Source organism: Triturus cristatus, chromosome 7 (genome assembly GCF_964204655.1).
Source record: "Triturus cristatus chromosome 7, aTriCri1.1, whole genome shotgun sequence".
Taxonomy (NCBI): domain Eukaryota; kingdom Metazoa; phylum Chordata; class Amphibia; order Caudata; family Salamandridae; genus Triturus; species Triturus cristatus.
Window position 1 is genome coordinate 1,196,598,695 of NC_140590.1, and position 13,098 is coordinate 1,196,611,792.

Consider the following 13,098-nt stretch of genomic DNA (forward strand, 5'->3'; position numbering starts at 1 on the left):
GGCCCGCGGATTGATCACGGCCACGCATCTGCCGGGGGTGCAGAATGTTCAGGTGGACGCGCTGAGCAGGCTACTTCAGGAGAACCACGAATGGGTCATAAACGACGAGGTACTAGGAGAAGTCTTCGCAAGGTGGGGGACTCCAGACGTAGATCTGTTCGCCACCGCCGAAAACAGCAAATGCCGAGACTTCGCATCCAGGTACTACCAGAAGGGGACGCTGGGGAATGCGCTATGGATCGACTGGTCGAACAGCTTTCTGTACACTTTTCCACCCATTCCCCCGATTCTGGCAGTGCTCATCAAACTGTCCAAGTCCAGGGCGCGGATGATCCTGATTGCCCCGGAATGGCCCAGGCAGTGGTGGTTCACGGATCTGCTTCACCTGTCTCTCCTTCCTCACATGCGGCTGCCGTGCAGGCCGGACCTTCTCACGAAGTTCGGGGGGCGGATGGTGCATCCCAACCTCTCGTCTTTGAGTTTGGCGGCATGGCTCCTGAGATAGTGCAATATGGCCATTTGAATCTACCAGAAGATTGTATGGGCATACTGAAGGAGGCTAAACGTCCTTCCACTAGGACTTCCTATGCTTACAAGTGGAAGAGATTCTGCATCTGGTGCAAATCCAAGAACTTTGACCCAACAACATGTAAGGAAGATGTCATCCTTCCATATCTTTTACATTTGGCACAGTCTGGCCTTAATTTCCACTCCATTAAGGTTCATCTTGTTGCTTTGACTGCTTACAGGAAATGCCCTTCACAGACTTCCTTCTTTCAGATCCCTGTGGTCAAGGATTTTTTGGAAGGCTTGAAGGTGTTCCCTCCAGTCAGACTTCCCTCGCCTTCCTGGGAATTGAATGTGGTGCTGTCCAGATTGATGAAGGAGCCTTTTGACCCTATTCACAAGGCTTCGTTGCAGCACCTGTCCTGGAAGGCGGCGTTCCTAGTGGCCATTAAATCGGCCCGCAGGGTGAGTGAACTTCAGGCGTTGTGTTACCGAGAACCTTATACTGTATTTCATGCTGCTAAGGTTGTTATGCGTACTCACCCTAAATTTCTTCCTACGGTTATATCTGATTTTCATGTCAACCAGACCATAACTTTACCTAAGTTTTTTCAGAATCCTTGTTCTCCAGCGGAAAGGTCTCTACATTCCCTGGACGTGAGGAGGGTGTTGAAGTTTTATCTTGATAAGACGAAAGATATTCGTAGGTCAGACCAATTGTTTATCAATTATGGATGTCAGGACCGGTCTTGCTACCTCCAAACAGTCCATCTCTCGGTGGATTGTGTCCTGTATACAGTTGTGTTACCAAAAGGATAATAAGACCTTAGGGGGTAAACCTAAGGCTCATTCCACCAGGGGCAAAGCTGCCACGAATGCTTTGCTGCGTAATGTTCCGATTGCAGAAATCTGCAAGGCGGCCACTTGGAAGTCGGTCCATACCTTTGCTGCGCATTACTGTCTGGACGCGGATGCAAGGGCAGATGCTCAGGTTGGGCAGGCTTCACTGCGAAATTTGTTCCCACAGTAGTGGTATTATTTTGTAGTCTTCTCCACTGCCGTTTTTGTGTGGGGAGGGCTTGCCATTCTATTCACTAGATTATGACTATACACAGAGATCCCCTACTACAGAAGGAGTAGTTTCTTTTCTGTAACTCCAGTTCTGTAGTAGGGGGTATCTCTGTTATAGTCATAAGCGCCCGCCCTCCTCCCCGGTGGAGAGATGAATGTTAATATACGGAATGCTACAGGTCTGGCGTGCTACGCCTTCAAAAAGAACTGAAAGTAAAAGGGACCTGCTGTGCATTCTGGGATACTGGAAAAGTTCTGGAAAGTTTTCTTAAAGGCACAGTATCCTGTTCTGAGCCACATAATGGCAGCCTATGGGGCTTGTCTGTCCATTCCTTCCTCTCCATCATTCCAGAGGCTTTTGCTGGAAGAGGCAGGTTTCTTTCTCTATGGAAAAAGCTGGACAGGCAGTGCTGTTATTGGTTGCTGGTGGAATTCTTTCTAGTTGAAGTACTGGACAGTGTAGCCTGTGGATATAGGCTGCATTATCTGTCTTTGGTAATTCTCTCTTAAGTGTGGATGCAGGTCTGCATGACTTGACTACTTAAGAGATTTTTATTGCTCCGGGGTCCGCGCACATGGGCGGGACTATTCACTAGATTATGACTATAACAGAGATACCCCTACTACAGAACTGGAGTTACAGAAAAGAAACTACTCCTTACTCCAGCTGAATGATGGATCGCAATTCCCCAAGGCTCGAGGATGACCGTGTGAGAGGCTGGAGGGCGAGAGTGCTCTGCTGTGACTGTGGCCGGTGTCTGTCCTGAGCAATGCACAAGCTCCTGCCTCCCATTCTCCAATCAGGAGGCCTGGGACTAGCGCGAAGGCAAGGGGAGTGCTCCGGTTGTTGCCACCCACTGCCCTGCCCCTTGCCATTGATTTCAGTGGCGTGCTGCTGAAGACGCCTGGCGCACAGCATAGGCGCCCCATTTGAAAGCAGGCATTTTCCGCTTTCTTTAGCCACTCCCTTCATGATGACATCACTCTTTCCGCATGTGCTTCCAGGGCGAGCAATATTCCTCGCCCCGGCCAGCACATGCGCAGGCGGTCTCATACCTGCTGTGACCTCGTCGTCGTCCCTTGAAGAAGACAAAGCAGAGACAGACAGGATTTAATTTGTGATCGACACACTGGGCAGTGAGCACTTCATTTGAGGCTTCTGCACTGCGTGTGGTGTCCCTCTTAGTCTCTTGTCTTCCTCCCCGATCCTCGTCCCGAGGCTAGTGGGGCAACGCCCCATTCACCCCTATGCACCAGCCGCCACTGCCAGATTGAAAGTAGGATTTTAAAGGCTGGAGATCTAAATATTCCCTGTAGTAAGCTCTAAGTGTGATATAAAAACTATAAATCTGAGAATTGGACTTTGGTAAAATTGCCACCAAGTCGTTCCACCTCACTGGGCACAGTGTGTTATTCAAATGTCCGGTGGAGATAAATACTTTACTATCAAGAATTCCCAACAGTTTTTTTCCTGCTTTGCATGAGCACATCGATTTATACCAATTTAAGATGGAAACAAACCATTATAAAAAGCCCAACCAAAGGTACCAATAGCATTACATCTCGAATTGCAATAAATATTTACAATTTATTCAGTGAAAAAAAGAAGCGTCTCATTAAAGTTTCACTCTCATTTTAACATCGCACTTAATTTAGGTCCCAGAACAAAGGAAAATATTAATATACAACTGCATACATACAAATAATTACAATTTCACAAGTGCATTTAAAAAAAAAAAAGAAAATAAAAAAAAAAAAAACTTTAAACGGGTTAATGCATAGTCTGAGTTCGCTTCAAGTCTCTACATTAGGATGTTTGACATTGCACCCCTCCTCTAGGTCCGTCGTGCCCATCTTCCTCATCATACACATTATTGCTGCTGCCATAGCGCCTTTCATTCGGATTGTATTCTGTTAGATCCGCCTCTTCTGCATCATCTGTGATCATCATCTCCTGTCTTTGGGGAAGAAGGGATTCCAATAGCTGTAGTTTTCCTAAGGGAAGCCAGGAGTTCTCAGGGAAATGAACCTGTTGAAGTGCACATAATTAGGAAAATTATCAAGGTGTAAGGTAGACTGGTGAAATTCACGTATTAAGAAATAAGAGGCAGGCAGCATTGTTCAAACATTGCAAACTGAACCACAATTATTTTGGATATCCCTTGCTAAACTTAAATATTTATTTCACTGGGACTTAACCTGTTATCTGAAATATGATCTAACCACTTTCTGTATCCAACATGCAAGCTATGTGATCAGAGACAGCGGTCCCTTTCAAAAAGGAGTACACACATGTAACAACAATGCTGAAATCAGGATTAGGTCTAAATGTGTACTGAATCAATGGAGGTGGACCACCTTATTTATGCGGAGCACAAGATGTCTTTGTTATTGTGACTGTTGCTACTGCTTATTCTTACCACCAAGTCACGTTTAAGTTTTAGGCCGGAGGTAAGGAAATCTGTTGATTTCCAGCTACCCCATCACGTCCAGCTCACTTCATGTTTTTTGTATCATTTATGCTTTAATTCTTGAAAATAAATCTGTAACATTTTTGCATTGAACACATTTAGACCCAACCCTGATTTCAGCATTGTGGTTACATGTTTGTACTCATTTTTTGAAAGGGACCGCTGTCTCTGATAACTTTAGCCTTGGTCCCCTTCGACTATAAGGGTCCCCTTGTTCTGTGTTGATACAACATGCAAGGTATGGCACAGGTTGTTGTGGTCTATAGGTTTGGGTGTTATTAGAAGTGGGTAAGCCAACAAATTAACAGGGACAGCATAGCCTAGTGTCTGCCTTGGCTGTAAGAGCCTGTGTATGAGCCAAGTCTCAAAAATATTTGGCATGTAGATTGTGCAGCTAATGTTATATAATATAGTCTGTTCCAAAAAGTATTTTGTTTATATATGAAGCGTTACCCCATGTAAGTCAGATTATATCATAACTTTTCATAACTCCATGCACTATTTGAATGTAATTACTATTTACTGTAGTTTATGCTAGCACCAACTCCATGCTAAAACATGAAAGAAATAAAGCATTTATCTGAACCTAATGGGGGGGGGGGGGGGGGGAAGAATGTTGGATAACAGCTGTTGTAGATGATATTTAGACACCAAGGCAATCATCTTCTTTCATCCCTTGAGCAAGGTATCTCAATAACCAGCAACAGTTGTCATAGTTTTTTGAGGACTTTTAAAGTTCTGTTTAGATGATGCTGGAAGCGCCCATCTCACCCACACTACACAGTGAGGTACATTGAGATTTCAGTCAAGGTATGGCCTCCTTTGGTGGTGTTGTCGCAAGAGGTTACCAGTAAAGACAAAATGCATAGATGGTGGTAGCGATTTCAGACCTGCAGTGTGTTAATACTCCTGTTCTATGCTGTCAATTTTTAATGCATGTGCATCACCCTTTTTAGGACAAAAAGCGTAGTATTGGAAAAAAGTAGTTTGGGATTTTCTGGGGCTTAACTACTTCAGTCAGCCACAACAACGGCACAATTTCAGGAACAGGCAACACACGATCCATACTCAAATGTTATCCTGCATACAGTGATGAACTAGTAACTAGATTGGACCTAGACATGCCTTGGATTATGAATTACAGGAGCTCCTGTCTTCATAAGAGTTCGAAGAGTCTCAGCGGTTTCCTATAAGGGAAAATCACACCACTCAAGCCATGCAGTAGAATTTGTGCGTTTCAAGGCCAAGGCTATCTTGCACACGTCTTTAAGCCAATTGTTTACTTCATCTGGAGGAGCACGAGTGTCTTTATGGTTTTTTTCATAAACAAAAACTATCAATGACTCTTCAGGAGCATTAACTACTAGTGGAAATTAGTCTACTTTTATGACTACATATCACTGACATCTATGTTTCATATACTGATTATCTAGCCTGTGGCTGTAATAACCAGTAACATTTGGTAGTGCCTCCTGCAAGGAGCTCCTGAAAAGCATTGTCCTTAATCAGCAACACTATGGTCCGAGAGTTGGAGAGGTATTGGTACACACACCGCGTTTGAGGTGTTCATTCCTCTTCTAGGTCTTGTGAGCATGACTTCAGACTGCATAAAGCTGTATGCACTGCCAAAAGTGTATTTTAAACTGCTGTAAGAAAAAATGAGAGCAGTTTTCCTTCAAACAAAAGGGTCTGTGAAAGTTTTTTTTAATGCCACTTCACTCAACTAGGGCCACCTTATTTTAAATTAACATTTTGCCGTTTGAAAAAAAAGGTATGGTTCATGCCACCTTAAAAACTAAAACATGAAATAAGAACTTTAGTATCTATTAAAGACCGACAAAACCAACTAGTAGTTTTGGTGAGCCTCTTGTCTTGTTTTATAGAATGTCACAAGAACCCTTCAATAGCATTATTCAACCATTAACACAAAGGAACACTTAGAAGCATGTAACTTTTCCCCATATAGATCTTTTCTGGATGCATTTTCCTAATCAGTTGCTTTTAAAAAAGTTCTAATATCTGGACAGAGTGGACAATTTAACAAACCGAAATACAAGACTAAAGCGAGCACAAGACTTACGCACCATGAACTGTATGATCAAAATTCCCCTCTGGAAAGGATCCCTGTAGATGGGCATGCCTTCATTGAACACAGACTTTAAACTGCCGTGCTTTATTACTTCCCCTGGTAGAAAAATCAAATGAAAAACTTAAAGCCCTTGCAATAAGAGATATTTCAAGCAAAACTGTAAAGTGAGCTTTGGGCTCTCAGCAAGGATCTTGCAAGCTTTCTGGTAAGAGACTATCCATCCTTAAGATAGATTGCTTTAAAGTGGCTAATCCCTCTTGAATAGACCCATATTAGCCAAGTGTTAATATCCAAAACTATTCTATTTTGTCCAGTCTAGACGACATTTAAATATTATGACTAGCGCATGGAGGGAGCTTTCTGCTGGAGGACTGATTCTGAGGAAAAGTGTTAAAAACCAAATGAACTTTGAAGAGAACAAGCTACTTACCTCCGGTAACGATGTATCTGGAACAGACATATACGAGTTGTAGATTCCTTACCTTTTAAAGATCCCCCGGGGTCAGTCTGGATTTTTTTTCTTCAGCAGTACCCCTGCATGTCGTTGGGTGGCGTTGGTCGGCTGTGCGTCTGCTGTCGTGGGCCCCGGAATGATGTTACGGGACCTATATAGACACCACCCATGGACGCGGACGCCAGTTCTTAACACGACTTTCCACACCAGAAGCGCAGAGCCATGAAGAACAAGTTACTTACCTTCGGTAACGCTTTTTCTGGTGGATACAGTATCTGCCTGTGGATGCCTCACCTTGGGAATATCCCCTCCGCCAGCAACATTCGGAAACTTTTGTAGCTCTCCACGCCGACGCCACAGAAGCACGGCTCCGCACGCAGCTCCGCGGACGTCACTGGATCCATAAAAGGACCTCGTCGGCGTGATGACATCAGTTCCGCACTTTTTTCCGTGCCTTCGAGGCACATGGATGGACAACAATATATATACACACAGTATACACAGTACATAATATCCAAAACAAACACACAGTGTGAAGTCAATACAGAAAAGCCAAAGAAAACATGCATTAGAAACAGGAGAAAACAATAGCAAAACTTGTTTTAATGCTCAGCACACAGTAGAAATCCTCATAAACCACTGAAAGCATAGGAAGCTCCCAGGCTGCATTGCAAACACCCAGTCTAAAAAGACTGAAAAGCTAACTTGTAGCTGCATAGCAATACACTGACACCGTGCCTTTAAGGCACACCTGACCCCCAACTTCCCATCATGCCTCAGGGGTGACAGTTAGGTCAGTTGTTCTTTGCGGAGACTGAAAAAGCCATGGCACAAAGGGATAACAACATCTTCAAAAGAAAACTATCCTTTGCCCGGGGAGGCGGGAGGGCTGCTTATGACTTTGATGAGGATACCCCTGGAAGAGAACTAGGATTACAGGTAACTAATCCTTCTCTTCCAGGGGATCCTCATCAATAGTCATAAGCATTAGAATAGAATAGCGAGCCTCACCTCATCTCCCTGCGGGCAAAGGGAAAAAGACAGAAAACCTGCTCAGTAGGCTTAGAAAGAAAAAACTAAGCTACCCAAATAGATTTCTCAAGGAGGCTTGGCCTACTTGAGCATCAGCCCTGGAATCAGATTCTAGGCAGCAGTGCCTCGTAAAGGTATGAACCGATTTCCAGGTTGCAGCCTTGCAGATCTCTGACATCGGGACGTCATGCAAGAAGGCAACAGTGGCCGCTTTCCCTCTAGTGGAATGCGCCTTAGGCGGCACCGGGAAGGGCCTTTTCACCAGATGGTAAGCTAAGGTAATGCAGGACACAATCCATCTGGAAATGGATCTCTTAGCGGCTGGGAAGCCTGTCCTCATGGCGCCATAATTGACAAATAATTGATCTGTCTTCCTGATGCCCTTGTTACTTTCTAAGTAGAACTTAAGTACCCTCTTGAGGTCCAAGGAATGAAGCGACCGCTCAGCTGGGGTCGCTGGATTCGGAAAAAAAGAAGGGAAATGGACTGATTAATATGAAAATCAGACACTACCTTAGGGAGAAAAGAAGGATGTGCCCGTAAGACCACTTTGTTATGGTGAAAAACAGTGTAAGGGTCCTGAGTACAGAGAGCCTGGATCTCGCTTACTCTGCGTGCCGATGTAATGGCTACCAGAAAAGCGGCCTTCCAAGACAAATGTTGCAAGGAAGCTCTATGGATTGGTTCAAAGGGCGGGCCCATCAAATGCCCGTACTGCTGGACCTCAGGAGCCATGCTGCCAAGTTCAGTGAGGGAAGGTTGGGATGCAGAATCCTCCCGCCCATCTTGGTCAGCAGGTCCGGCCTGTAAGGCAGTCTCCTGTGTGGAAGTACCGACAGATGAAGAAGGTCCGGGTACCACCACTGCCGTGGCCAGTCTGGAGCAATCAGAAGCATCGTCATGCTGGATCTGAGAAGCTTGAACACCACCTTGGGGGATCAGGGGCAGAGGAGGAAAGGCGTAGGCATATGTCCCTGACCAGTCCATCAAAAGCGCATTCCTTCTTGTCCCTGGACGGTGGAATCTGGACGCGAAGGCGTGGCATTTTGTGTTTGTCGTCTGCGAAGAGATCCATCTCCGGACAACCCCAACGATGGAAAAGGTCCGCCACCACCTCGTCGTGCAGCACCCAGTCTGGCTGATCCTCGAAGTGCCTGCTGAGTGTGTCTGCCTTGATATTGAGCTCTCCTGGAAGGTGCACTGCCACTACCGAGAGGTTCCGGGCGAGAAGCCAGTGCCAGATCGCCTGAGACTCCAGGGAGAGAGGACGTGACAGAATTCCGCCCTGTTTGTTCAGGTAGAACATGGTCGTTGTGTTGTCGGTCTGGACCAGGACCGAATCGGACTCGATTGCCGGTAGTAAAGCTTTGAGAGCAAGGTGGACTGCTCGGAGCGCCAGCATATTGATGTGGTAGGTCTGTTCTTTCGCCGACCACCGCCCTTGTATCTGAAGGCACCCCATGTGTGCCCACCAGCCTTGTAGAGACGCGTCTGTCACCACCGATTGCACTGGAAGTGGCTGGTGAAAAGGGACTCCCACCATCAGATTCCGCTGCTGCGTCCACCAATTGAGGGAGGATCTCGCCACCTGGGAAAGACATATCCGATCTTCCCAGCAACCTGTTGACTGATCCCACTGGTCCTCCAGAGTTTGTTGCAAAGGCCGCATCGCGTTGGGGATAAGAAAGATGCAGGACGCCATGGATCCCAGCAGGGATGCCACCTGTTGGACTGACGGTTTCTGTACCTGGAGCAGGAGTCCGCACTTCCGTTTCATTGAGGACAGTCTCTCCTCCTAAGGATACGCTCTTCCCATGCTTGTGTCCAGAACGGAGCCAAGGTAGTGAATGGTTTGGGTGGGCTGCTGCACTGACTTCTCCATGTTGACATGAAGGCCGAGATCGTGCAACTGTTGCAGGCAGACCTGGAAGTCTTGCCTCACCCGCTGCTGGGATGGACCGTTCAGCAGCCAGTCGTCTAAGTATGGGTAGACGAAGAGACTTTTTCTGTGCAGGCAGGCTGCCACCACTGCCATGCATTTGGTGAAGACTCGCGGAGCCGACTTGAGTCCACAGGGCAGGACCTTGTATTGGTAATGCCGGCGGCCCACCACAAACCACAGGTACTTGCGATGATGCTTTGCAATGGAAATGTGGAAGTACGCATCTTGGAGGTCCACCGAACACATCCAATCCCCTACTTGTAGATGTGGACATATTTGATGAAGTGCCAACATGCGAAACTTCTCCTTGACGATGACCTTGTTCAGAAGGCGAAGGTCTAGGATCGGCCGAAATTTGTGCTCCTGATCTTTTTTTGGGGACCAGAAAGTATCGTGAGTACACTCCCTTTCCCCTTTGAGAAGGTGGAACCCTTTCGACAGCCTGCTTTTGAAGAAGGGCCCTCACCTCCTTCCGAAGCAGCTGCAACTGGTGAGAACGGGACTGTGTTGGTGGTATGTCTTTTGGAAGCGCACGGAAACGAAGCGCATATCCATCGCGCAGTATATTCAGCACCCAGCGATCTTTTGTGATGCTGTCCCACTCGCCAGATGTTGTGAAGCACTTCCTCCCACTGGAGTGGGCAACGGCGGCGGAGGAAGCCACTGCTCATGCCTTCCCTCGCCGTGGTAGAGGACTGCTGTTGGTGTCCCCCTCTACCTCTGTCGGACTTTCCTCCTCGATACTGCGACTTTCCTTGGGTCTTATTCTGGGACCACTGAGGGGTTTGAACCCTCTGCTGAGGCCCCTTGCGCTGGTTGGGTCTGTAGCGGCGTCTGAACTCTCTTTTTCTCCAACCCAACCGCCTTGAGGGTGTCCAACTCGGTCTTCACGCGACCCATCTCTTCGTCCGCATGCGTGCCGAAGAGTGAAGAGCCAGAGAATGGGAGATTCAAGATTCTCTGCTGCGCATCAGGTTTCAGTCCTGTTAGTCGCAACCAGGACGACCTCCTGGAGCATACTCCATGCGCGTAAGAATGCGCTGCTAGCACCGCTCCATCCGCCGCAGGGCTAATCGACTGATTGGCCACCAGGGATCCCTCAGTGACTATTTCCTCGAAATCCTTCTGGTCTTCCTTTGGGAGCTTGGATTTGAACCGCTCCAACAAGTCCCAGAGTGCTCTGTCGTACCGGCCGAGCAGCGCAGCCGCGCTGGAGACCTTAAGGGAGGCAGCCGCCGACATGCAGGCTTAGCGACCCCACGAGTCCTGAGCTCTGCTCTCTTTATCTGGTGGGACAGAAGAAGAGGACGATACAGCGTGAGTCTTCCTTGCCGCTGCTACTATGACCGAGTCTGCAGGAGGGTCCATCTTAACAAAGACCGGGTCAGAGGTAGCCGGCTTATATTTCTTAAGGATGCGAGCCGGTACCCCCTTGATGGTTGCCGGGGTTAAGAAGGTGTCCATGACAGGTTCCAGGAACCAATGGGAGCAGCGGTCGAGACGCATTCTTCTGATGCAAGGTCTCGAAAATCACCGATGTCGTGACTTGCGGGACTGACATCTCAATATTGAGCTTCTGAGCCCCCCCTCTGCTGAACCTCATGGTAGGTGTTGATATCGTCTATGGGAGAGGCCCTAGACACTGGGCTGTCCGATAGCGTGGGGGAGTAATCCCTCTTTGAGGATGGGTGGAGGAAGTCGATGGTGTTCTTCTACCTCGCCGATGATCACGGGCCCGTGATCTGACTGCACCATCTTCTCGCCTGGGGGAGCGCGATCTATGGCGGTGCGTCTCAGGTGACCTCTCGCGTGCCTGTCTGGGAGGGCTCACTCTGTCCACTTCGTCCACCAATCTTTGAAGCGGGGATCTATGCGCCAGACTGGCATACTCTTGCATCCTTCTTGTAGCCCCTATGTCCTGCCAGTGACGTACGGGCAGAAGCCATCTGGGCGACAGTGGAACCGCAGCAGTGGTCTCGCGTTGTCTTGAAGGAGACCTGCGGGCATGGCTAGCCACTTCCCTCCGTGTAGCCGACCTTGGAGAAGCTCTGGATGAGTGAGAGGAGGAATGGCGCGAAGCTGACTCCGTCACTAGGACCACCGATCCATCCCCAGACCTCACCGAGGCCTGTTTCAACGTTGAGCGTGCTCTGGACGTCGATCTGTGCTTCTGCCTTCGTACTTGGGAGGGCCTCCCGTGTGCTCGATGTCGAACGCCGTATCGACAGCGACCTGTGCCGAGAAGAATGATGCCTTGACGTCGAACAGCGATGTGAAGCCGACGACGGAGGGACCCTCTCACTCGACGCCGAACGTCGTCTAGACGACGGCGGAGCTGCGTCCAGTCTCGACGTAGACGGTCTGCGCGACGACGGCTGAGGGGTATTTCTCGCCCTCGAAGCCGAACGCCGTCGAGACGACGACGGAGACCTCATCCTCGCCTGGTTGACGACGGCGGAGTCGTCTTCGCTCTCGACGTCGATCGCTGGTGGAACTGCGACGACGGAAGTGAGCCTGCCCTCGACAACGGAGGGGTGACACTCCTCGACGCCGAGTCGCCGGAGGGTCTCCGGTCCTCGACGCCGATCGTCGCCGGGTTGACGACGGCGGAGGGTCTCTGCTCCTCGACGTCGATCGTCGCCGGGTTGACGACGACGGACGATTCTTCGACGTCGACGACGTACCTTTTCTCGACGGCGAGCCCGCCGTCGAAGGTCTTTTCTTGGAAATATGACCCACCTGAAGATCTTCTGTCAGCGCCGAGCCCGACGCTGAAGCAGAAGGACGCGAGGACTTGCTTCTAGAAGGCGTTCTAGACCTCTTGGAGCCCTTCTTCACTGGAGATCTTCCCCTCGATGGTTTACCTGCCAGGCCATACAGGTGAATCCTTTCCCTGTCCTTCAAAGTTCTTCTGGACAGGTTCTGGCAGTGAGGGCAGGTCGTAGGATCATGGTCCTCCGGTAGACAAAGGATACAGACCCTATGAGAATCAGTCTTGGCCTTCTTTTTGCCACAAGAAGGGCAAGGGTCAAAAAGAGATGGCATTTTAAGATATCAAAAAAGACAGCCTCTTACTTTAACTGATGTAAAACGTCCAAGTAAGGAATAAAAGTTGTGAAAAGTGAAAATATTTTCTGATAAAAATCAGAAAGGAGTGGAGCTGTGTTGCCAGGATCCTTCCTGAAGGAGCCGGAAAGAACAACTGACCTAACTGTCACCCCTGAGGCATGATGGGAAGTTGGGGGTCAGGTGTGCCTTAAAGGCACGGTGTCAGTTTATTGCTATGCAGCTACAAGTTAGCTTTTCAGTCTTTTTAGACTGGGTGTTTGCAATGCAGCCTGGGAACTTCCTATGCTTTCAGTGGTTTATGAGGATTTCTACTGTGTGCTGAGCATTAAAACTGTTTCTAAAACAAGGTTTGCTATTGTTTTCTCCTGTTTCTAATGCATGTTTTTTCATGTATGGTAGAGAATCCTTATGGCATGATTCAGCTCTGGTGTTTAGTAGGCTGCAATTGCTTGTTTTTAAATAT

General features: G+C 48.3%; 1 protein-coding gene across 1 annotated transcript in view; it reads right to left on the reverse strand.

Annotated features, from left to right (window-relative positions):
• Positions 1-3,152: 3,152 nt before the first annotated feature.
• Positions 3,153-13,098, reverse strand: part of LOC146811588 (dnaJ homolog subfamily A member 4-like) — a 60,398-nt gene continuing 50,452 nt past the window's right edge. Inside the window, exons 7-8 of the mRNA XM_085618573.1 lie at positions 6,134-6,234; positions 3,153-3,607 (exon numbers count right to left, since the gene is read on the reverse strand). Coding sequence (XP_085474699.1) covers positions 3,386-3,607; positions 6,134-6,234 — 323 coding nt within the window. The 3' untranslated portion in view covers positions 3,153-3,385. The remainder of the gene's footprint in view (positions 3,608-6,133; positions 6,235-13,098) is intronic.